Source organism: Taudactylus pleione, unplaced genomic scaffold (genome assembly GCF_031769625.1).
Source record: "Taudactylus pleione unplaced genomic scaffold, aTauple2 ptg000073l, whole genome shotgun sequence".
In the NCBI taxonomy this organism is placed as follows: domain Eukaryota; kingdom Metazoa; phylum Chordata; class Amphibia; order Anura; family Myobatrachidae; genus Taudactylus; species Taudactylus pleione.
The window spans coordinates 1,984,316-2,009,854 of NW_028284475.1; the positions used below are offsets into that span (position 1 = coordinate 1,984,316).

At 45.5% G+C, this 25,539-nt stretch overlaps 1 protein-coding gene across 2 annotated transcripts in view; it reads left to right on the forward strand.

Moving 5' to 3' along the window:
- Positions 1–399: 399 nt before the first annotated feature.
- The window catches only part of ITGA10 (integrin subunit alpha 10), a 37,127-nt gene continuing 11,987 nt past the window's right edge, over positions 400–25,539 (forward strand). For both annotated transcript variants that reach the window (XM_088467561.1, XM_088467562.1), the window contains exons 1-15: positions 400–676; positions 5,305–5,416; positions 7,971–8,080; positions 9,698–9,786; positions 11,387–11,501; positions 13,774–13,901; positions 14,554–14,702; positions 18,052–18,202; positions 18,300–18,465; positions 21,137–21,210; positions 22,322–22,466; positions 23,195–23,343; positions 23,769–23,912; positions 24,803–25,006; positions 25,116–25,246. In XM_088467561.1, coding sequence (XP_088323687.1) covers positions 625–676; positions 5,305–5,416; positions 7,971–8,080; positions 9,698–9,786; positions 11,387–11,501; positions 13,774–13,901; positions 14,554–14,702; positions 18,052–18,202; positions 18,300–18,465; positions 21,137–21,210; positions 22,322–22,466; positions 23,195–23,343; positions 23,769–23,912; positions 24,803–25,006; positions 25,116–25,246 — 1,919 coding nt within the window. In that variant the 5' untranslated portion in view covers positions 400–624. The remainder of the gene's footprint in view (positions 677–5,304; positions 5,417–7,970; positions 8,081–9,697; positions 9,787–11,386; positions 11,502–13,773; positions 13,902–14,553; positions 14,703–18,051; positions 18,203–18,299; positions 18,466–21,136; positions 21,211–22,321; positions 22,467–23,194; positions 23,344–23,768; positions 23,913–24,802; positions 25,007–25,115; positions 25,247–25,539) is intronic.

Sequence of the window (25,539 nt, forward strand, 5' to 3'; positions counted from 1 at the left end):
CAAATGCTGGACATCTTTATCCTTACACTGCAATTTAGACTGCGTTTGGGCACGTACTCTCCCAAATGTAACCCCCCTCTGCACATGTTACACTTGCCCCCCTGCAGTGCAGCATGGTGTTACCCAGGGGCACAGTTACTTGCTCTATCTTGCTTTGCTCCCTCAGACCCAGCAGCTGTCACCGTTCCTCCTTCCTACACCAAACAGAACGTAAAGCTCCTGAATTTGGCAGATGTTTGCAATTCAACCCACACGTTCTGCAGACTCCGTCCTCTTTTTCACTCGGACCTCGCCAGCACGTCTTGTGTATATACATATAAGTTCCCCCCCAAATAAGTCACTCACTGCAGTGACCACCTCTGCTGGGAGGCCGTTCCGTGGCTCCACACCCAGCCAGATGTGATGCAGAATGCCGCACGCCGGACGGGCAGCCTGGTCCAAGAAAAACCCAGGATTATTTTTAGTGGCCAATGAAAGCAGCTGCCTGAGCCAACGAGAGACAGGGAGTGAGGACAGAGCAAGCTTTCAGCCCGTGGCACGGGAACACCCATCTTATCCCAAAACTCCAGGCACTTGGGAAATATAGATATATATTATTCTTTTATTACTCTGCTAGCTAAGACCATGGAGCCACACAAACCTCTCCTTATCCTGCTCGCTCTCCTCCACGGACAAGGTAAGACCACGATTACAGGCTGCCCCCACACCATTAACCAGTTGTTGCATGTTGTTACACTGATGCACCCAGTGTTGCTATCCCCCATGCCTCGGGAATGGGGAGCATATGAACGGTCCTGCGATTCGTCATACGCTAGACAATTCTTTATTTTCTGGTACATTTTAGGATTTAAGGGGAAATGTATCAAGCCTTGGGGGGGGGAGAAAAGTAAAAAAGTTTCTCAAGGCAACCAATCAGCTTCTAGCTCTCATTTCATACTGTGCTAGATAACTGATAGCTATAAGCTGATTAGTTGCTTTGGGCAATTTCTCCACTTTCACTCCAAGGCTTGATAAATCTCCCCCTTGGTCTGATAATAAAGTAATATGTACGACTATGGTAAAGGACTAAACAACTGGAATGTCATGTTAATACAGTAGCTTCTATTGGTAGCTCAGTTTATTATTATTGTCGTTGATATGTAAGTGTCCAGGTACCCAGCGTGTGTATAATACTAATGTTATTAACCACTTAGTGACAACATGGTGCAAAGGGCATTAATGTGCTGCGAGCAATCCAATATCGGCTTTGATCAATTGTAAATGAGACTAATGAAAGCCAACATCTGATTGGTCGCTAGAAGTTGCTGCACTCTAGCGTTACTGCCCCTGTGTTATTGAATAAGCTTTATTAATTGCAAGTGTTAGAGTATTAGTTGCTAGCACTGTGTATGATAAATATGTATAGCGTGTGTTACATTGTAAGAGATATGAAAACACAAACGTGTGGAAAAATCAGATGCATGCTCATACTGTACACTTAGAACATGAAAATGTCTGCTGGTATCAGGAGCCTTCATTATATAGTGGTAGTCATTTACTTAGGATATGGGAGTGACTGTAATAGAAATATGGCAGTGTGCAGTGATCAACATCTGAATGATTTTATGATTTAGAAGAGTTGATTTGACTTGTCCTGGATCTCAAGAGCAGGTCACAAACCTCTACCTGGTAGAGGTACTGGTATGGCACTCTGACCCTATGGAGAGTTTATATATTGCCTATAGTCAACAATTACTCATACTCATGAACATGGTCAGTCATGAGAAATATTAATCCACCTGTTCTCAGTGCTATCTCTCCATCACTGTCATTGTGACAGTGATGGAGAGGAGTGGAATGTTTGTGCATAACAACCACTGGGAATGGGATCAGCTACCGTACACCAGCCACTGGTAATGAGGTCCGCTACACTACACCAGCCACTGGGAATGGGTTCAGCTTACCTACACCAGCCACTGGGAATGGGGCCAGCTACTCTACACCAGTCACCAGGAATGGTGTCCGACTATCCCACACCAGGATTAGGGTCAGCTATCCTACACCAGCCACCAGGAATAAGGTCAGCTATCCTACACCAGCCACCAGGAATAAGGTCAGCTATCCTACACCAGCCACCAGGAATAAGGTCAGCTATCCTACACCAGCCACCATGAATGGTATCCGCTTTCCTACACCAGCCATCCGGAATAAGGTCAGCTATCCTACACCAGCCGCCAGGAATAAGGTCAGCTATCCTACACCAGCCACCATAAATGATATCCGCTTTCCTACACCAGCCACCAGGAATAAGGTCAGCTATCCTACACCAGCCACCAGGAATAAGGTCAGCTATCCTACACCAGCCACCAGGAATAAGGTCAGCTATCCTACACCAGCCACCAGGAATAAGGTCAGCTATCCTACACCAGCCACCAGGAATAAGGTCAGCTATCCTACACCTGTCACCAGGAATGGGGTCATCTATCCTGCAGCCTCCGGGATTGGGGTCAACTTTCCTACACCAGCCTCCGGAAATGGGGTCAGTGTCCCTTTTTTTGACCAAGGATGGTAAGTGAAGGTGCTGGTTGTGATGTTAGAACATTTCTCCCTCCTCTGCCACATATCCGCTATTTTATGTGGTTCCCCGTAAGGGCTGGCGAGTACTGTGTCTGCCCTGTCGGGCACTTGTGTCAGTCACTCTATCAGCCCAGTCTCACATGAAGCAGAATTTAGTTTTGTTGTCCTCTCCAGTGGACCCAGTGACCTGCTCTCTCTTCTAGTTCCCGTGTTGTGTTAATGTTTGATAAGCACCCTCAGGGAAATTATCATAGAGCGTTTCATATTGTATCCCCACCCAGCCGAGGTGTCCTGAGCTGTGGGTGGGATATATTTATATATATTCGCAGTATGTATTTAGAGCTCATGTCAGCCTATAATTTTCTATCTTGAGAAGCAGAAAGAATTTTAATAACAATGTCTCTGACCTTTACACCCCCCATGCTTGCTTGCGTGGATACCTACCTCCCACCTGCCCCCATATAGAGGGGTCTGCCCTGGAATCCAAATTTTGGCACCTATGGCTGGCCATTTGAAATGTTGAGAATAATTACCCAAATCCCCCCTCCCCCCCCAAATACTCCTCCACCTTTGCTGAACATAAGCTGTGTAGCTAAGTACAAGCTCTTACTCTCTGCTGAGAGTGTGTCCAAGCTAAAAACTACTAAGGATGGACACTAGCACAGTTACCAATAAATAACAGTTTTAGGGGACATGATGATGTTGAGCCTGTGAATCTACAGTATGTACGCCATGCCTGACACGCTCTCGGATGGTACTGTCCCTAACCTTGAGCACTACAAGTCCCATCATCTTTACTGGATTGGAGTGAAATAACTTGTATTTATTTACAATACTCCTCAATATGTATTAATGTAAAATGCCCAGAAAAGAAGAGCAGACTGTAAGAACTGAACGTGACACTAAAGACTCAGGAACTTTGATTTTTATTTAGTTGATCAACACTGAAAAAGAGGGACATTAATAGGGACCAGCCCTGGAATTCTTTTTAAAATGTTTGCAACTGTATGAATGAAGCTGAGGCTAGATCCACTGGAGACATTCCACCTTATGTGCACAATAATGTAAATCTATCTATACGTCATGTACGGAAAACTACAACCGTAATAAGACCTGGGTGTATTTTCCCTATAAGCCACACAGGGTATAAAGACCAGATAAATATAAAGACCAGTATGTTCTCCCAGTATGTACACGAGTTTCCTACTGGTGCTCAGGTTTCCTCCCACACTCTAAAAACATACTGCTAGGCTAATTGGCATTTGACAAAAAAATTAACCCTAATGTGCATGTTCCCCCTCACCCCACCCATGTGAAAGGGAATGTAGGGCCTCATTCAGAGGCGGTCGGAGGATGCAAGCGGTCGCTCAGAAACTGGGCGGCCGCTTGCATCCTGACCGCCCGCCTCTGTTTCGGTCGTTAGGCTCTAACGACCGCTAGGGTGATGGTCGCGATGGTCAGAGACCATCGGGGCTTACGACGAGACCCTAGGGTAGGCTCTCACTTGTCATAAGCCCCGGAGAGCTTCTGGCTCTGTCAGATCCGGAAGCTCTCCGCTGACATCACTAGTGATGTCAGTGGGGCCTCCCCCAAACGGCAGGCGTTCCCAGGGAACGCCTCCGTTTGGGCTGCCACCCCCCCGGCCCGCCTTCCAAACGGGGCGAGCTGTCAATCAACATCGACAGCTCGCCCCCTTTGGAAAGAGACCCGCTACGACCAGCGCTGTTGGTCGTAGCGGGTCTCACGCATGCGCACGAAGGAGCCGGCTCCCTCGTGCGCATGCGCACTGGACAAACATCGAGGCGCCGTGCGGTCGTAGACCGTACGGCCGCCTCTGAATGAAGGCCATAGATTGTAAACTCCACTGCTGTAGGGACTGATGTGAATGGTGAGTTAGTCTGTGTAGTAAGGTGCTACATAATATGTGTGCGTTATGCACATAGCTGCCAATGAATTGAGAATAGTGACCCAGACTTAGCTAGTGGGGTGTAAATCCACTACCACTAGTGTTCTATGTTTCTCTGTGAGCAGAGTGTGAAAGCTTATTTGCTGGTCAGCAGACGTCAGCCCCACCCTGGGTAATTGGTGCTCTGTCTGCTGCATGAGGGGTTTCTCAAATCATTTTGGTTGCCGGTGGGACAGAGTCTCTCTGTGTGTGCAGGTTCTCCCTACGCCCTTTACACACAAGCAGGCGCCCCCAGTACACTGGCTGATTCTGCAGGTGTAGCCCTTATAGGGGGGACCTATCACATCCTTTTTTTTTGTTAGTTTCTAACCCCTCACTGGTACAATAATTCCTCCCGTCCCAGCAGCCTCCCAGCTCAACTTTCCAGGCTCGGGTATAGGAAAATGTGAGGCTCCAATGTGGGAGGACCATAGAGTTATATAATAACCATGACTGTACCCATATTATTATCTCCAAGTGTTAACGGTCATATTAGAGAGGTGGATTATACATAGCAAAGCAGGAGGTTCCTCCTAAATCTGGACCGGCAACTACCGTGTACTAAAATAACTTTAGGACAGGAGCTAGAGGATCTCATATTAGAGGGAACGGATTTGGGAAGAGTCAGGAATTGTCATAGTAACATGAATGGATTCCGAGGTGGGCCGGAGCAGGAGAGAGATTCAAACACTCGGCGGCAGTGAGATACTCTCTTTTGTGATTTAGACATCTTTAACGTAACAACCACCCTTGACCTAATGTTTTTGTCTTCTTTTAGTAAAATCTGGTTTCTTACGTTCCAGGTTTTGTTACATCCTTCAACATTGACGCAAAGAGGCCGCAGGTCTTTCGCGGCCCAGAACACGCTCAGTTTGGCTATAAGGTTCTGCAGCATGAAGCGGACGGTCAGAAATGGTGAGTTGTGTACCTCCTTCATCAGTAAATCCAAAGCTGGTCTATGTAATTTTTGACCCTGCCCACCTAAGGTGCCCCACCATCTTTCTGACCTCACGGCTTGGCCGTAATCCCAGAATTTATCCACCTGACCCCGCAACGCTTTTCTCTTGCCAGAACATTTTGTCCTGACCTCAACGCAAGCCTTCAGGCCCCAAACGTCATGCTTCTGTCTCCATAAATTTCCTCCCAAGTCCTCACTTATGACCTCCAAGAAAACCCCAGAACTTTTTTTTTTTTTTTGCTGAGCAAGGATGTAGTCTACCAAAAGGCCTCATAACTATTCTACTCACGTGTAAAAAGACTTACTGACCACTGCATTTTTCTACTGAGCTAAAAATATCTTCCCGACCCTGATTTCACCCATTTGAGCATGACCCCTCTAAATTCCAGATAGTTTAATCCTACTGGTTAATCTTGCTGTAGTTTAGTGGTGGGCAAAATATATTCTAGGTAGCTAACAATGGCCTGTGGTCCGACAAGAGGCCAGGCCTTTGTGGGGAAAACTACACCACTTTCTGAGACAGAGTAGATGCCTGAGCTAGACATGCCCGTGAGGTGACCATCCGATCGCAGACTGTAGAGTGCGAGAAGATGCCGCACTCACTTAGTGACATCAGAATCACTAGGGAAGGGGGACCTGAGAGGAGAGGATCCCTGGTCAAGAGGGCCACTTGGGATGACTTCAGGGACTTCACGTGGCCCTTTGGGGTCCGTCTGCAGCAGACATACCCCAATTTGTGCACTTGTTCTTCTACGGAAAACATAAACTTGTTCTTTACAAGAGTGCGTCATAGATTAAATAAATCGTCTCCAGATGGTGAATGAGTCTAACATCGGCTCTCCATTTCTAAGGTCACATCCTAAAACCCGCATGTAGGAAGGGATCGTCTCCCATGGGCTGTATACTCGAGTATCCTATATACACACTGAGCACATGTAAGAGCCATGTCTGGATCTTTAGTAAGGGATATTCTGCTTTCTCGTGTCCAAATGTATTTCCTGTAGAGACAAGAAAAAAACAAAACCCACCTCTCACGGCTGCTGCTCGCGTTCTACCTGCCCCCGGCCGGGCGGATGGGCTGCCCCCAGATTTCTTCTCCAGATGGAAAATTGTGACCAATGCGCATTGCCAAATAACATCACTTCCCACTGCGATGGAAATCATACCCTCCTTATCCGCTTGCACATCCCATGGGCAGCGAGGGGTTAATGGGTGGTCTTTATCTCATCCTTATTGGAGCGCATATAGGCACCTTTTTAGTTCTGGATTGCAAGCTCTTCAGAACAGTGATGACGATATAGTTTTGCATACCCGCAATAACTTCCTTTTAAAGTGATGTACACAGTATATTCTATATACCCTGTTGCTCCCGTAGATGTACTATATAGTTGAGAACCCCAAATTGTTCCTTGCTGGAAGGGCATGCTGGGGGTTGTAGTTCCTCAGAGCTCTGCATTCTGTTATAGGCCCTGTTTTATATACAGTACACTGAGCACAGATGGCCGTATGTATGTGACAAGATATACTGTACGGTTCTAGGCTCTGTACACATAAGGAATAATGATGTAGCAAGAACAGTACATGACTGAGATGAGGGGTTCCAGCCATGGCTGCTGTTCTGCTCATCAGCCTCTCTCAGAGATGAGATTCCCAGCCGCCTGCTATCCCCATCCTCGCTAAGGCCAGAGTAAGGTGGGAGGACGCCCGGTAATACATGACAGGGGCTGGATAGGATGTCATGAAACGTCTATCTGGAGAGCTATTAATTCCAGGAGATACGTAGCAACCATTTCCCTCTTGTGTAGATGTAAGTGGTGGGTAGAAGATGTAAAAACAGGCTTTCAGGTTCCCCGAGCAGGTCATGTTACCAGGATTTCCTTTATTATGGACATGTAAAAATCATCCTGTTAGCAGAAAGCAATGATCCTAATAACTGCATACAGATAGAAGTAGGACCCCAAAGCCCCCCAGAGGTCAGAGGAAAGACTAGTGTCTCTTCTCTCCTGTAATTGTTTCCTCGTTGCAGTATAACCTACAACATGTCACCCTCCTCTTCTGTACACGGCGTGGCACCTCGGCACGTGGATATTTTGAAATTGACAAAACTCGGCCTGGTGTACGGTTATCCTGGTTCTTCCCCAGAGAGGAATTCAGAGGTTGCCCAAGGCATGCTGTCATATTTTAGGTGAAAATCAGCACCACGTCCCATCATTAATTTTTACAAGCCCACACAGGTGCCCCACTACAATGACCACTCACAACTAAACAGGGGATGTGCCTGGATAATACTATGCTTACATACCGATTCTATATGTATTCATATTGGAACGCACCAAAGATTAGGGTTCATTAATCCCTTTGGTGAGTGTGGGTGCTGGATGCCAGTACTTAGAATTATCTATGCATGATAACAATCTCATCCAGCTACCCCACTCCCACTGGTGACATTGCTGGGCTTGGTAGCCTTTTGTTCTGACTCCTCACTGAGTTCTATTCCGCCTTATCACGCAGGATGCTGGTGGGAGCTCCGTGGGACGGATCCAATGGTAACCGTCAGGGAGATGTTTATAAGTGCACCGTTGCAGCCCAAAGTAATTCCTCCTGCACTAAGGTCCACCTGGGTAAGTGCCGGACGGTCTCCCCTTGTCATATTTTATGTTATGATCTGTAAATCTGCTTCTGAAAGACTCCTAAGGCCTTGAGGGTGTCTCACACATTACTAATAGGGCTTTGAGGTCAACATTATTGATTTTATGTTGGACCCAGTTCGAGTGGTGTGGGCTTGAATGGTACCTTCAGCCTTGGTCAGATTGCTTGACCTTCTTTGGTTTCTGATGGTGTTTGTCCAGCCATAATTCACTGAAGCTGCTATCACATCCCAGAATGAACCCAATGAGTGGTTCTCCAGTTGGCCACCACAACATGGCTGGCCAACACAACATGGCTGGCCAACACAGCATGGCTGACGCCTAGAAAGTCCCGCGAAGTCCTTAGCTAGCAGCCTGGGCAAATTTCCCTAGTGCCTCTGGGACAAGCCCAGGTGAACATAGCTGTCCTAGGTATCTCTCTTAGGCCTGGCTTCTGAACATGCCCCTCTATCTAGGTGGCATGGAATATGTACACGCCACTCTTAGAAACACATACAGTTAAAGGGACCGCACAAGGCATTACAGCAGTGCTGGGCGAGATGGGCGTAATCTCTATTTTCAATATGCTATATCCCTCATGAAAAGTAGATTGTCAGAAGAATGTCCCAGTGACTACTTTAGACCCATATTATTAGAATTTTTTTCAGACATGAGAATCAGGGAGGTACGAGCTGCTTCTGCGTGTTTTGCCGCAGCGAGACTGGGTCTGTATGCGAATGCTGCAGCCAATGGTATCATACAGAGACGCCCACGGGCCGTGGCGCTAATCCTCCGCTGGGCGTATTAAGACGCACTGTTGGTCACACATTCGTCACCATCAGAGGTTGCACCACCCCTATGAAGGTGCAGATTATATATCTGAATATGGCCGCCCGTATCATCGCAACGGAGTCGCTGACCGCGACACATCCGCGTCTGGCTAGTCACTCCCCTCTTACCACCTGGAAATGCCCACTGAAATTGCCTCTCTGTGTCCACATTAGTTCTGCAGCTCCTGGCGGTAACCAACGGGATGCAGGTGCATCTCGGATACGATGCCCGTGCCCGATCACGTAGGACCTGATTAACAGTGAGGCCATTGGCCATCTGAATAGGCCTAAACTTACTCCGAACGACCGCCGGAACTGCTCAGTCAGAATCCAATTAAGCTACCAGAAAAAACCCATGCAAGCACATATAAACTGCACAGATAGGCCTTGGCTGGAATCAAACCCAAAACCTAAGTGCTGTGCGGCAGTAGTGCTAACCACTGCGCCAGCTGCGCTGCCCCAATATATGAGGAACCATTTGTTTCTGTGAGTGATTCATAAAAATGTTTGTTCTTAATGTCTGACATTTTTGGGGGGTTTTGCTTTGGCTAAAAAAATGCTTTTTTTCGGCGTTATGCGGCTGCGCTATGCGCTAATTACCATATGGTTTACAAAAGAGTTCAAATATTTGATGATTAATAATTTATATAGCCAATAGCAAGCTGCACAGCCTCCTGTAATAGGACGGACGGGGGTCCCTATGGGATCGGTCCCCTTGTAATCTGCTTTTTTTTTTCTCCTTTCCCATATTTCTATTTGTCCTATTTGGTCTCCATCGAAGGTGAACTTGCGTTCAAGAACGTCTCCAAGGAAATGGATAACATGCACATTGGGATGGAGCTCTCCCAGGATGCCCGGGGTGGCTTTGTGGTGAGTGATCTTTGTACCAGGAACCTTCAGAAAGACTTCTATATAAAAGTATTAACTCTCTTGGGGGAACAACCTTCCTGCTAGCTCAGCCGCGTATCGCGTCTGCTTCCAAATCCTTCAGTCACGACCACAGCGTAGCACCCAGGCCTCAGGTCGGCTGTGGGCACCACCTGGTAGAGGTACACGTGTGGTGACCCCAAATATACCCATAAAAGGTTACGGTGAATTTTCACTCTAATAAATCCCCTAGAGATTCCAAAACCAAACCCCCTACATAGCTCCCAGTATTTCCAAGGCATTTACTAAGAAAGGGTGCGAATGTCGGCAACAGTAGCCCGTCTCGCACTCTTTGCGTGTATTTTATGGAGTGTGGGAGGAAACCGGAGAACCCGGAGGAACCCCGTTCAAACACGGGGAGAATATACAAACTCCACACAGTTAGGACCTTGTTGGGAATCGAACCCACAACCTCAGTGCTGTGAGGCAGAAATACCAACCGTGCTGGCCGTAAGGAGTTTATAAAGCCCATAAAATTAAGAATAAATAGTCATAATGGCCTCTCAAATGAAGAATAGTTAGTTTTATTGTGCTTATGGTCAATATTGAAAAATAGGGGCAATCATTTCCAGGGATTGTCCTGGGAAAAGTAGGGACTGCTGGAAACTCCATGGCTGTCAGTATAACCATTTACACGTAATGCACAAAAGAGTAGTCAAGGCATGGCACGGCCGCCCAACCGAAGTGGGATCTCAGGCCGAGACGTCAGCGTTACCGTACGTGCATGGAGGATTATTTTACTAGATATCACTGAAGGCCAGGGATCATTCCATGACTGTTATGGCGGCGGTCCGGGCTGCGGTTGGTGGATCGAGCTGTCGCCCTTCACAGTTCATGCCAGGTTCTTCCTGCACAGTGCAGGCGCTGAGTCCCTGAGTAACGCGCTCTGTGGGGCCTTGTCTTTGGTGGCTTAGGGGGTTAATGCCAGGATGTTGGGAGGGGGGCAGAGGGCATTTTTGTGGTCGGCTGAACGAACGCTGAGTCTTGCTGACATCCTGAGCCAAAACAAGCGTCTTGTGACTGCGGCCTGATCTGAGCAATAACAGGTAAGACCCGGGCAAGTGGAAGCCCGTACAGCCCTTATTAAAAAATTAAAAATAAATCTCAATTTAATATGAAGTATAGGCACTCTTTCAAGGCATTCTGTTCTGCAACCTCAACGTCAGTGAAGGTGATAAGCTGAGGGGTTAAAGGGGTCCTCCACCATTAGATAACATCCTTCTGTATGCATCCGCCTGCAACTCAAAATACCTTGTTTTATCTATGTAGCTGCCCTCTCTGCTTTTCAGCCATTTGTTTACATTATCAGGCAGGTATAGGAGCCACAGGGATTCTTCAACTATACACACAATCAATGCAGTGAGATATTATTAACAGCAGCTCTCAGTAACCCAGTGCCCTGGGGAGGGCGGAGAGAAAGTCGCTGACCGTGAGAGCGAGCGCTAGAAACAGGGATAGTGCAGGGTGAGACCCCAGAGGGCGGAGGACCCTGCCTGTGAGATCTTACAGTCCAAGGAGTTACACCTGTGTCTGTTGTCCTCAGGCCTGCGCACCACTCTGGTCCCAGGAATGCGGTTCCTCCATGTACAGCACCGGAATCTGCGCCAGCGTGGATCGATCCTTCAGGCCTACCGGGACCATAGCACCGACAGCGCAGAGTAAGTCCTCGCCATACGTGTTCTGACTACTGGGTACACACACCGTACAATTATCTATCAGACCATCGGAGTAATTGAGGATGTGACAGAGGATGGTATAAGGTGTACGCATGTACAATCTCCTTTTAGCTCCGATAAATCAGTCACATCGGATAATCGCATCTTCTAGGAAGTTCATAATATACTATAAATCTGGGGATGGTATCGTAAACCTTTTCCAGCAGTGTGTACGCGCTGATGACCAATCTGCTATCTTACTCTGTTCCCTAATACCCTGTGTACACATCACTACTGCAACAATTCCTTGAAAGGAATAATCAAGAGTTTGTCGATCTGGAGAAAACATTGTACAGTGTGTGCCCAGCTTTAGCGTTTAAGGTTCTGTTTTCTCTAGAATTTTTGGAGTATCCGTTTGATCTGTGTGATTGGGATCCAGTTTGATCTGCAGTATCTGGTTGATTGGGATCCAGTTTGATCGCTGGTTGATTGGAGTCCAGTTTGATCTGCAGGATCTGGTTGATTGGGATCCAGTTTGATCTGCAGGATCTGGTTGATTGGGATCCAGTTTGATCTGCAGGATCTGGTTGATTGGGATCCAGTTTGATTGGCAGGATCTGGTTGATTGGGGTCCAGTTTGATCTGCAGGATCTGTGAGATTTGGGTCCAGTTTGATCTGCAGGATCTGGTTGATTGGGATCCAGTTTGATCTGCAGGATCTGGTTGATTGGGATTCAGTTTGATCAGCATGAACTGTGAGATTTGGGTCCAGTTTTATCTGGTTGATTGGGATCTAGTTTGATCTGCAGGATCTGGTTGATTGGGGTTCAGTTTGATCTGTAGGAACTGTGAGATTTGGGTCCAGTTTGATCTGCAAGATCTGGTTGATTGGGATCCAGTTTGATTTGCAGGATCTGGTTGATTGGGATCCAGTTTGATCTGCAGGATCTGGTTGATTGGGATCCAGTTTGATCTGCAGGATCTGGTTGATTGGGATCCAGTTTGATTGGCAGGATCTGGTTGATTGGGATCCAGTTTGATCTGGTTGATTGGGATCCAGTTTGATCTGGTTGATTGGGATCCAGTTTGATCGGCAGGATCTGGTTGATTGGGATCCAGTTTGATCTGCAGGATCTGGTTGATTGGGATCCAGTTTGATCTGGTTGATTGGGATCCAGTTTGATCTGCAGGATCTGTGAGATTTGGGTCCAGTTTGATCTGCAGGATCTGGTTGATTGGGATTCAGTTTGATCGGCAGGATCTGTGAGATTGGGTCCAGTTTGATCGGCAGGATCTGGTTGATTGGGATCCAGTTTGATTGGCAGGATCTGGTTGATTGGGGTCCAGTTTGATCTGCAGGATCTGTGAGATTTGGGTCCAGTTTTATCTGGTTGATTGGGATCCAGTTTGATCGGCAGGATCTGGTTTATTGGGATCCAGTTTGATCTGCAGGATCTGGTTGATTGGGATCCAGTTTGATCGGCAGTAACTGTGGGATTTAGGGTCCAGTTTGATCTGCAGGATCTGTGTGACCGGGGTCCAGTTTGATCTGCAGGATCTTTGTGATTAGGATCCAGTTTGATCTGCAGGATCTTTGTGATTGGGGTCCAGTTTGATCTGCAGGATCTGTGTCATTGGGGTCCAGTTTGATCTGCATGATCTGTGTGATTGAGGTCCAGTTTTATCTGCAGGATCTGTGTGACTGGGTTCCAGTTTGATCTGCAGGATCTGTGTGATTTGGGGTTTAGTTTGATCTTCAGGATCTGTGTGAATGAGGTCCAGTTTGATCTGCAGGATCTGTGTGATTGAGGTCCAGTTTGATCTGCAGGATCTGTGTGACCGGGGTCCAGTTTGATCTGCAAGATCTGTGTGGTTGATCTGCAGGATCTTTGTGGTTGGGGTCCAGTTTGATCTGCAGGATCTGTGTGATTATGGACCAGTTTGATCTGCAGGATCTTTGCGATTGGGGTCCAATTTGATATGCAGGATCTGTGTGATTGGGGTCCAGTTTGATCTGCAGGATCTGTGCGATTGGGATCCAGTTTGATCTGCAAGATCTGTGTAGTTTATCTGCAGGATCTTTGTGGTTGGGTTCAGTATGATCTACAGGATCTGTGCGATTTGGATCCAGTTTGATCTGTGTGGTTGATCTGCAGGATCTTTGTGGTTGGGGTCCAGTATGATTCAGTTTTTTTGCATCATTCAAGCCCTTTTGCTCTGCTGGGCTTGGGGGTTCAGTTTGCAGGGACTGTATTTTGGGATCTTTCTTTTCTAGGGTGCTCCACGTACCTTGACATTGTCATCCTGCTGGACGGGTCAAACAGCATCTACCCCTGGTATGAAGTCCAGAATTTCCTCAGCAACATTCTCAGCAAATTTTTTATCGGACCTAACCAGATCCAGGTCAGTTATATAATATATAACGGAGGTGCCTGAACTCGGAGCTCGCTACACTGCAACCTACAGGACTAGAATAAATATATCCTATTTACTGATATATGACATGGTTCTTCTATTAATATGCTGTATATTATATTACCATTAGTTTAATATCGATGGTAACAGACAAATTGTTTAAACCAGTGATAAGGAAAAGACGTAAAAGATCCTCTTTAGCACATGAACACTAAATGTGTCATTCCTATTCCCCGGAGGTCGTCTCATCCTGTGTGGTTTCCCTCCGGCCTTCCAGTCTCTACACATAGCAGCGGACGCTGATCGTTGCAAATTTCCATTAGGAGGACAAAGCATAAATAAACCACACACATCTGTGAACATGACAAGTCATCGGCAATTAAACACCAAATATGTGCCTGGAGCAGGGTTTTTGGATATGTGATATTGTATGAGTGTTCCGCCTGTTGGGTCTGCCACCAGTGTCAGTTGCAATGGGCATCGCTCACTGTGGGGCAGAGGGGATGGAGAGCTCTGTGTTGGTGAGAGAGTTGATGACCTAGGCATTGGAAGTGGGGGTCATTGGATAAGACATGGGATAGAAAGCTACATTCTGCGTCTCTCTAGCCGAGCTCATCCGCTATCTCATTCCTTTGGGCAGGTAGGGGTTCTACAGTATGCAGAGATTGCAGTCCACGAGTGGTCCCTGAAGGATTACGCCACCTATCGGGAGGTGGAGGAAGCTGCCAAGAACATCAGTCGCCAAGAAGGGCGAGAGACCAGGACAGCGTTCGCTATACACAAGGCCTGGTAGGCTCAAAAGGATTTTTTTTCCACCTGCAAGTGTTATACTGAGGAGATCTTACTGCTCCTAAGTAATAGATTATAACAATGTATGTTGATATGATGTACAGGGTACATGCGTGAGGCTTGCATAAAGCCCGTCAGCACATTGGTGGCTTGTCCTGCCTGGACCATGCTTGTTTACATCCTTTCTTCAGGAGACTTTAGGTGTCACCAGGGCCGGATTAAGGGCCTATTGTGAGAAACATAGGGGGTGTGGCCAGTGCTGTGTGGGTGTGGCCAGTACTGTGTGGGTGTGGCCAGTGCCATGTGGGAGTGTACACCCCCTACACTGTCAGCCCAATGTTTCTCTCAGTACATAAAAGTACATTTATGGCTGACTGTGTGGCCAGCTGGGCATCATTATGCTGTTGTGATTATGGCCCTATTTTTATGGTTAGTCTGGCCTTGGTGTTGCTAAGTGTGAGGGCATTCATGATATTTAGTATCTCCACTTGTTTATGTGGGCAGCAGTAGTCAGGGTCTCGGAGTCTGTCTTCTTTGTAATGCGGCTGGGCATGTCTGTGACCGCACCTAACCTACCTACTTGTTTCATACCGCACCTAACCTTCCTACTTGTTTCATACTTAACCTACCTACTTGTTTCATACTGCACCTAACCTACCTACTTGTTTCATACTGCACCTAACCTACCTACTTGTTTCATACCGCACCTAACCTACCTACTTGTTTCATACCACATCTAACCTACCTACTTGTTTCATACCGAACCTAACCTACCTACTTGTTTCATACCGCAACTAACCTACTTGTTTCATACGTACCTAATCTACTTGTTTCATACCGCACCTAACCTACCTACTTGTTTCATACTGCACCTAACCACTTGTTTCATACCGTACCTACTTGTTTCATACTGCATCTAACCTACCTACTTGTTTCACACCGCATCTAACCTACTTGTTTCATACCGCACCTAATCTATTTGTTCATACCGATCCTAACCTACCTACTTGTTTCATACCGCACCTAACCTACTTGTTTCATATGTACCTAATCTACTTGATTCATACCGCACCTAACCTACCTACTTGTTTCATACCGCACCTAACCTACTTGTTTCATACCGCACCTAACCTACTTGTTTCATACCGCACCTAACCTACTTGTTTCATACCGTACCTAATCTACCTACTTGTTTCATACCGCACCTAACCTACTTACCTTTTTCATACCGCACCTACCTACTTGTTTCATACTGTACCTAACCTACCTACTTGTTTCATACCCCACCTAACCTACCTACTTGCTTCATACTGCACCTACCTACTTGTTTCATACTGTACCTAAGCTAACTACTTGTTTCATACCGCATCTAACCTACCTACTTGTTTCATACCCCACCTAACCTACCTACTTGTTTCATACCGCATCTAACCTACCTACTTGTTTCATACTGCATCTAACCTACTTGTTTCATACTGCATCTAACTACTTGTTTCATACCTAACCTAACTACTTGTTTCATACTGCACCTAACCTACCTACTTGTTTCATACCGCATCTAACCTACCTACTTGTTTCATACCGCATCTAACCTACCTACTTGTTTCATACCGCACCTAACCTACTTATTTCATATCGCACCTAACCTACCTACTTGTTTCATACCGCATCTAACCTACCTACTTGTTTCATACTGCATCTAACCTACTTGTTTCATACCTAACCTAACTACTTGTTTCATACCGTACCTACTTGTTTCATACTGCACCTAACCTACCTACTTGTTTCATACCGCATCTAACCTACCTACTTGTTTCATACCGCATCTAACCTACCTACTTGTTTCATACCACATCTAACCTACCTACTTGTTTCATACCGCACCTAACCTACTTGTTTCATATCGCACCTAACCTACCTACTTGTTTCATACCGCATCTAACCTACCTACTTGTTTCATACTGCATCTAACCTACTTGTTTCATACTGCATCTAACCTACTTGTTCCATACCGTACCTAATCTACCTACTTGTTTCATACCGCACCTACCTGTTTCATACCATACCTAATCTACTTGTTTCATACCCCACCTAACCTACCTACTTGCTTCATACTGCACCTACCTACTTGTTTCATACTGTACCTAAGCTAACTACTTGTTTCATACCGCATCTAACCTACCTACTTGTTTCATACTGCATCTAACCTACTTGTTTCATACCTAACCTAACTACTTGTTTCATACCGTACCTACTTGTTTCATACTGCACCTAACCTACCTACTTGTTTCATAACGCATCTAACCTACCTACTTATTTCATACCGCATCTAACCTACTTGTTTCATACCACACCTAACCTACCTACTTGTTTCATACCGCATCTAACCTACCTACTTATTTCATACCACATCTAACCTACCTACTTGTTTCATACCGCATCTAACCTACCTACTTGTTTCATACCGCACCTAATCTACTTGTTTCATACCGAACTTGTTTCATACCGCACCTAACCTACCTACTTGTTTGTTACCGCACCTAAACGACCTACTTGTTTCATACCGCACCTAACCTACCTACTTGTTTCATACCGCACCTAACCTACCTACTTATTTCATACCGCATCTAACCTACTTGTTTCATACCACACCTAACCTACCTACTTGTTTCATACCGCATCTAACCTACCTACTTGTTTCATACCGCACCTAATCTACTTGTTTCATACCGAACTTGTTTCATACCGCACCTAACCTACCTACTTGTTTCATACCGCATCTAACCTACCTACTTGTTTGTTACCGCACCTAAACTACCTACTTGTTTCATACCGCACCTAACTTACCTACTTATTTCATACCGCATCTAACCTACTTGTTTCATACCACACCTAACCTACCTACTTGTTTCATACCGCATCTAACCTACCTACTTATTTCATACCGTACCTAACTACTTGTTTCATACCATACCTACTTGTTTCATACCGCACCTAACCTACCTACTTGTTTCATACCGCACCTAACCTACCTACTTGTTTCATACCACACCTAACCTACCTATTTCATACTGCACCTCACCTACCTACTTGTTTCATTACCACACCTAACCTACCTACTTGTTTCATTACCACATCTAACCTACCTGTTTCATACCGCACCTAACCTACTTGTTTCATACCGCACCTAACCTACCTACCTTTTTCATACCGCACCTAACCTACTTACTTGTTTCATATCGCACCTAACCTACCTACCTTTTTCATATTGCACCTACCTACTTGTTTCATACCGCACCTAACCTACCTACTTGTTTCATACCGCACCTAACCTACCTACTTGTTTCAGCTCTGAAGCTTTCAGTCCGGAAAGAGGCGGAAGGGACGGGGCCACTCGACTCCTCATCGTTGTAACAGACGGAGAGTCGCATGACGGAGACGAGCTGCCGCTGGCCTTGGCGGAGTGTGATAACCGAGACGTCACCCGATACGCCATTGCGGTACGACGTGACTTAGGCGCTATAGAAGTCTGTAAAATTTTGCTTCCCGTTCCTTCATTTACTCTGAAACTGGGCGTCTTTATCTTTCCCCCATCAGGTCCTTGGGAACTACATGAGGCGGCAGCAGGACCCAGACTCTTTCATCAGGGAGATTAAGTACATTGCCAGCGACCCAGATGAGAAATACTTCTTCAATGTGACCGACGAAGCCGCCCTTAACGATATTGTGGACGCTTTAGGCGACAGGATCTTCAGTTTAGAAGGTACAGTATGGAGACACCCCTGAGACCGTCATTCATCTCCTTCCCAGCTTCCTAGCTTCCCCCAATGTCAAAAACATTTCCCAGAATGTACATAGAACTACAGTACCACTTATGACCACTAGGTGGGAGTGTACAGCGATTCCTGTCCTAGATTTGTTTTATCATATAGGGGGAGATATATCAAAGCCAACCAATCAGCTTCTAACTGTCATTTTTCAAACACAGCCTGTAACATGAGAGGAGCTCTCTCCCTACTTTATCTCTCTCCAAGGTTTGCTACATCTCCCCCGTAGTTTGTAGAATATATTATCATTATTTGTGTATATTGTATGTGTGTTATGCATAGATGAGAAATATGGTGGGGCATTTGTCAAAAGTAAGAGTGGGCCGATGTCCTTGGAAATCTTGTTTGTCCTGTGGTAGTTCTCTTTCTGTGTATGGTGGGGAGATGTGATAAAATCTCAACCAATTGGCTCCTAACTGTCACTTTACAGGCTGTGTTTGAAAAATAAGTTAGGGGCTGATTGGTTGGTACTTTATCACTCTCCAAGGCTTGGTACATGTTCCCTCTACGCACTCCATATTCCTGCTTCTGTTCCTGCTTATGGAATAGTTCATACCCCCCAGCATTCCATGGTTTGGGAGGATTAGACGGGGCAGAGGGAGGCATGGCTAAATATCTCCTAATTTGCCCTGTGACTTGATATGATAACTATCCAAAGTGATTGCTAATTTATGCATCATACCTATATCCTGTGGCTGTGTCTCCCCCCTTGGTGGTGTTTGCAGAATATAAAAAAGGGAAACCATTGTTTTGAACAACAACATCAGGACTCTACTGCACTGGCCACTTATTACTCTGTGTTATTGTTCGGCTTATACTGTATCTCTCAACTGTAAATCTGTCTGCAGCCTTATGGTGGAAATAGAGCACAGGTTCTCAAATTTGGTCCTCAGAAACCCAAGCAGTGCGTGTTTTCCAGGTATCCTCATAGAACCACAAGTGAAATAATTAGCCCCACCTGTGGATCTTTTAAAATGTGTCAGTGAGTAATGAATACACCACCGATATAGAGCATATATTGAAGCTGTCTGCAGCCTTTTGTTGGAAATAGAGCATATACTGAAGCTGTCTGCAGCCTTTTGTTGGAAATAGATCATATACTGAAGCTGTCTGCAGCCTTTTGGTGGAAATAGATCATATACTGAAGCTGTCTGCAGCCATTTGGCAAAAATAGATCATATACTGAAGCTGTCTGCAGCCTTTTGGTGGAAATAGATCATATACTGAAGCTGTCTGCAGCCTTTTGGTGGAAATAGATCATATACTGAAGCTGTCTGCATCCATTTGGCAAAAATAGATCATATACTGAAGCTGTCTGCATCCTTTTGTTGGAAATAGATCATATACTGAAGCTGTCTGCAGCCTTTTGTTGGAAATAGATCATATACTGAAGCTGTCTGCAGCCTTTTGTTGGAAATAGATCATATACTGAAGCTGTCTGCAGCCATTTGGCAAAAATAGATCATATACTGAAGCTGTCTGCAGCCTTTTGGTGGAAATAGATCATATATTGAAGCTGTCTGCAGCCTTTTGGTGGAAATAGATCATATACTGAAGCTGTCTGCAGCCATTTGGCAAAAATAGATCATATACTGAAGCTGTCTGCAGCCTTTTGTTGGAAATAGATCATATATTGAAGCTGTCTGCAGCCTTTTGGTGGATATAGACCATATACTGAAGCTGTCTGCAGCCTTTTGGTGGAAATAGATCATATACTGAAGCTGTCTGCAGCCTTTTGGTGGAAATAGATCATATATTGAAGCTGTCTGCAGCCTTTTGGTGGAAATAGACCATATACTGAAGCTGTCTGCAGCCTTTTGGTGGAAATAGATCATATACTGAAGCTGTCTGCAGCCATTTGGCAAAAATAGATCATATACTGAAGCTGTCTGCAGCCTTTTGGTGGAAATAGATCATATACTGAAGCTGTCTGCAGCCTTTTGGTGGAAATAGATCATATACTGAAGCTGTCTGCAGCCTTTTGGTGGAAATAGACCATATACTGAAGCTGTCTGCAGCCTTTTGGTGGAAATAGATCATATACTGAAGCTGTCTGCAACCTTTTGGTGGAAATAGATCATATATTGAAGCTGTCTGCAGCCTTTTGGTGGAAATAGACCATATACTGAAGCTGTCTGCAGCCTTTTGGTGGAAATAGATCATATACTGAAGCTGTCTGCAGCCTTTTGGTGGAAATAGATCATATACTGAAGCTGTCTGCAGCCTTTTGGTGGAAATAGATCATATACTGAAGCTGTCTGCAGCCTTATGGTGGAAATAGATCATATACTGAAGCTGTCTGCAGCCTTTTGGTGGAAATAGATCATATATTGAAGCTGTCTGCAGCCTTTCGGTGGAAATAGACCAAGCTGTCTGCAGCCTTTTGGTGGAAATAGATCATATACTGAAGCTGTCTGTAGCCTTTTGGTGGAAATAGAGCATATACTGAAGCTGTCTGCAGCCTTTGGTGGAAATAGACCATATAATGAAGCTGTCTGCAGCCATAACATAAATGTTTTCTGCACCCAGTGTTATTTGTAGTGCGGCTCAGCCTACGCTGGGTGCACAGACTGTCGCTGACCCATGTCTGGCATGTTCTCTCCGCAGGCACACACGGGATGAATGAAAGCTCCTTTGAACTAGAGATGTCACAGATTGGATTATCCATACATGTATTAGAGGTGAGAAATTGGGAGTGGGTGCTGATCTGCTAATGAGGTAAGATTCGTTTTTATGATGACGAACGTTGTCCCGATTTTTTTTTTTCCCGCCATATAAAGAATACAAGTGGAGATTATTTATGAAATGGCGGTTTCACAAACCGCCAGAAATCCCGCCAGGAAAAATAGGTGTTTGCGAGAGCCGAGATTGCTCCTATAGCAGCCAAAATGTGGTGCAGAATGTGCCCCCAACACCAGGTCATGTGTGGTTGGAGAGAATTGCGGATCTAAGAAAAACCCCAAAACACAGCGCTTTGGATGGAAGCTGCTGTTTGTTTCAGGGAGAAACGCTGGCGGTCTGGGGCTTTGTAAATCCTGCGTTGCAGCTCCGCCCATGTGTGGCGATTTGCAGATCATCCACAAGTGTCACGGGATTCCTTCCTTACCAGCAATGGTGCCTGCAGCTATAATTATTAGTGGCCATTGTGGGGTCAGTTGATCCAGGGTATATATGCGATTTCCTTTTTTGGTAAATGACAGAACACAAACAAACTTAGGTTATTGAAACTAATACTAATAATGATATTGTAGTGATATTTCCAGCTTCCTTGCTGTGTTCTTATATTTTATAATGTGAACCCCAGTGGCTGTATCGGTCCAGTTCCTTATGCATTGGGCAGGTCTGATAGACTTTGGCCATGTATTGGCATTTTACTATCCGTTCAGTAACATAAGGTTGTTTTATGTTACGTCATTTATTTTATTTTCGTTATATACATTTGTCTGTTTCTATGAGTGATTTAATGTTATGACTATTAACCCCTTAGATAGATCTCCTTTTTTTTTAACCCTATTTGTTTAATCAAATGAGGGAGCCCGGACTGCGATATTTTTGATATACAATTAAAATTTATAAAAGATTCGAATTCGATGATCCGTGGTCTATCGGTGCCTTTTTATTCACCGGCCCACGAAGCTGACTGCGTACTGTCAGCCGTGGAATTTGCACACGTGATAAATCACATCATTAGATGCCCTACAGCGTAGACAAATATATCGTCCCAAAACAGACAAATACCACAGTTATGGCGCCTGGAAACGTTAGATCTGTGTCTGGCTCTGGTCTTCACAGGACGGAATCCTGTTTGGCGCAGTAGGAGCGTACGACTGGGACGGAGCGGTACTGAAAGAGTCTGGGCACAGCCGGATAATGCCATCGCGGGCCGCCTTCGAGAAGGAGTTTCCCGTCAAGATGAAAAACCACGCTGCTTACCTGGGTAATCTGGGACTAGTACTCTCAGGGTGTGGTTATAAATCTGCCTGGGCCTAGATAGTTGGAACTGGGTAGGACGTATGGGCTTGCTTGCGCAAAAGGGAACTCTTGCTGACCCGCTAATAGAAGCCTATACAACTGAGAAAGCCGCCATATTTGCATGAGCCCCATAGACTCTAATACAACAGCGCCCCCCATTGGCCATAAGGGAAAATGGCATTTTATTCTAAATGTTCCAGACTGATACTTTGGAGAATTTTAATCATGGGAGTAATCTCATTTTATTCAGCAGGGAAATGGTTTTATCTGATATAGTCACATTTTAGCATCTCTTGTTACAATATCATTAAATTAGGTTTGAATCATTTGAAATATAATCGATACATTTGTGCTGTAATACCGTACAATGTTTTCTTTTTTTTTAATTCTACCTGTAGAAACATCCTTATACGCAGAAAGAAATGGACAGTGCTTGGCACACCGGGGGTTAATTCCTGACAGAAGACAGTGACAGGGCTTGACGACCCATAGATTGTAAGCTCTTGAGTCTTCAGGCCTATGTCACTGTGTGTGTTCCCAATTGGAAAGCGCTGTGATGAGTGCAGTCACGGGGACTGTTGGGGACAGACCGGGGCTCCTGGGGATCGGCAAGGGGAGGGCGCAAGTGGTGCTGTGTAATATTGCATGGACTAATTAATTCATTATTATGGATGTGTTTCCCCCCCCCTCCAGGTTACACAGTGTCCTCCATTACATTGCGCAGCGGAAAGGGGTTATACGTGTCTGGAGCCCCCAGATTCAAACACAAGGGGAAGGTCATCCTGTTTGAGATGTCCAGGAATGGGGATGTCTCCATCTCACAGGCCCTGGTGGGGGAACAGGCAAGTAATCCACCAGTAAAATGTTTAGCAATCTCGCTGAAGAGACTTGTTACACGTGCATTAATATATTTGTGCATCTAAGGCCTGGGGTACTCCAGGAGCAAATTTTGTTTGCAAACAAAAGTGCAGTATCATGTGTGACCAGCAGGTGGCAGACTATGCAGAAGCCTCAGGTTCCAATCATTATTCAAGCTGAAGCTTATAGGATATTCTAGGAAAGAATCTATATAGTATTTATAGATACAGTAATGATTTCCATCAACCCCCACCTTGGAGATCCTTTTATTGCCCCTGATTGGGACAATATTACAGGACATCCTGGAACCGGGTTGGGCGCAGAGGCTTTTTGGCCTCAGGAACAGTTTGCACAACCTCCTTATTTGTTCTTGGATCCAGTATAACATTCCTCTCTTATATTTCCACAGATCGGTTCTTATTTTGGCAGCGAAGTGTGCCCAGTGGATGTTAATGGTGATGGGGTCACTGACGTCTTGCTGGTGGCTGCCCCAATGTTCCTCGGGCATCATAGCAAAGAGACAGGTCGGGTTTACATCTACCGAGTGGGCCAGGTAAGACAAAAAAAGAAAGCACAAGTCAATCTCCCATGGCAACTTTCATCTTGCACAGTCCTGTTGGCTGCTGTTACGCAATGCATTGTGGGAGTGATGGGGAAATGTGTACTTTAGAGAATTTAATGCACAGTGGTAAACACAGACAGCACAGGGTGTAGCAATAGGGTATTGGGGCCCAGCACACATGTACATTTCCTCCTTTACTGGTCCTCAGAGAAAGATTAAGACCATATGAACTTCTCTAAGCAAAACGTGTTGGTGTATAACAACAGCTACAGGCAAAGTACTATTTAAGAAGCTATACTGGAAGGACAGTAGGTGGCGATGTTTTATACACTGTCACGGCTTAGTCTCTCTTTGTAGTGATGGTGTACTCTCTTCTAGAATCTTCCTGTTAATCCTCCATGTTATGTCATGATGTGCGGTTCATTCCACAATCTTCCCCTATGTGTTTTGATGCTTGAACAGAGAACCAATTTCCGCAAAGGATACCCTATTAATATAAAGCCTGAGATGGTTACAGAACAATCTGCCTATCTCTTCCCCTGTCATAGCAAGTTATCCATAGCAACCATTCAGCTTCTAGCTATTATTTATCTAGTACATTCTATAAAATGATAGGTTGAATACGATTGGCTTCATGGTGCCAGTTAGTTTATCCTCGCTACTGGCACAAAGGTACGAGATTGTCTTCTGAAACACACGTCACAACTTGTCCAAATCGGTTCACCCTAGCACGTCGGCTTCCTCCAATGAGAGGCTTCTACACGCTCTGGGGCTGCCACTTATTCCTTATTAGGGGTGTACCTGCTCTATATAACACTACCAGCCTGTAGGTGCGCAACTAGACAGATGGTGCCATGTCTGCGCTGTCCTGTCATCCGCAGCTCCATCTGACGCTGAACGGCACGCTGCATACAGACCGCAAAGCGCAGGACTCCCGCTTCGGCTTCTCCATGGTCAACTCTCCGGATCTGAACCACGATGGCTTAACCGATGTAGTGGTGGGCGCTCCACTAGAGGACAACCACCGGGGGGCAGTGTATATCTACCACGGGTATCGCAATACCCTATTACCATCTTACAAACAGGTGAGCGGTTTTGCGGCAGGATGACTTAGAAAAGATGAGCTTGCAGAGGCTGACGTCACAAAGAGTCTCAGCGTCCTTAATCTGCATTTTCCCATTGTACGTCCTGCAGAGAATAGGCTCCGCCTCCTTCCATCATGGACTCACTTACTTTGGCCGCAGTGTAAGCGCCCAGATGGACCTGGATGGGGACGAGCTGGTTGACCTGACTGTGGGGAGCCAAGGAGCAGTTGTTATGTTGAGGTACTGGGACATTTATCTGTATATACAGAATATCTCTATAATACACATACTATAATTATAATCTCACATTGGAGCTTTTGACGAAATTTTGCAATAGAGAATCCACACAATAAATGATTCATTCAGATTTCCAGGCACTTCCTATCCGTAGCATTATCTATGGTATAATAATATATAACCAGTCACCTCCTATCCGTAGCATTATCTATGGTATAATAATATAGAACCAGCCAAACGTGTCGCCATTCGTACATTCCATCCAAGCTTTTTTTTTTTTCGTGTAAGATCATTAT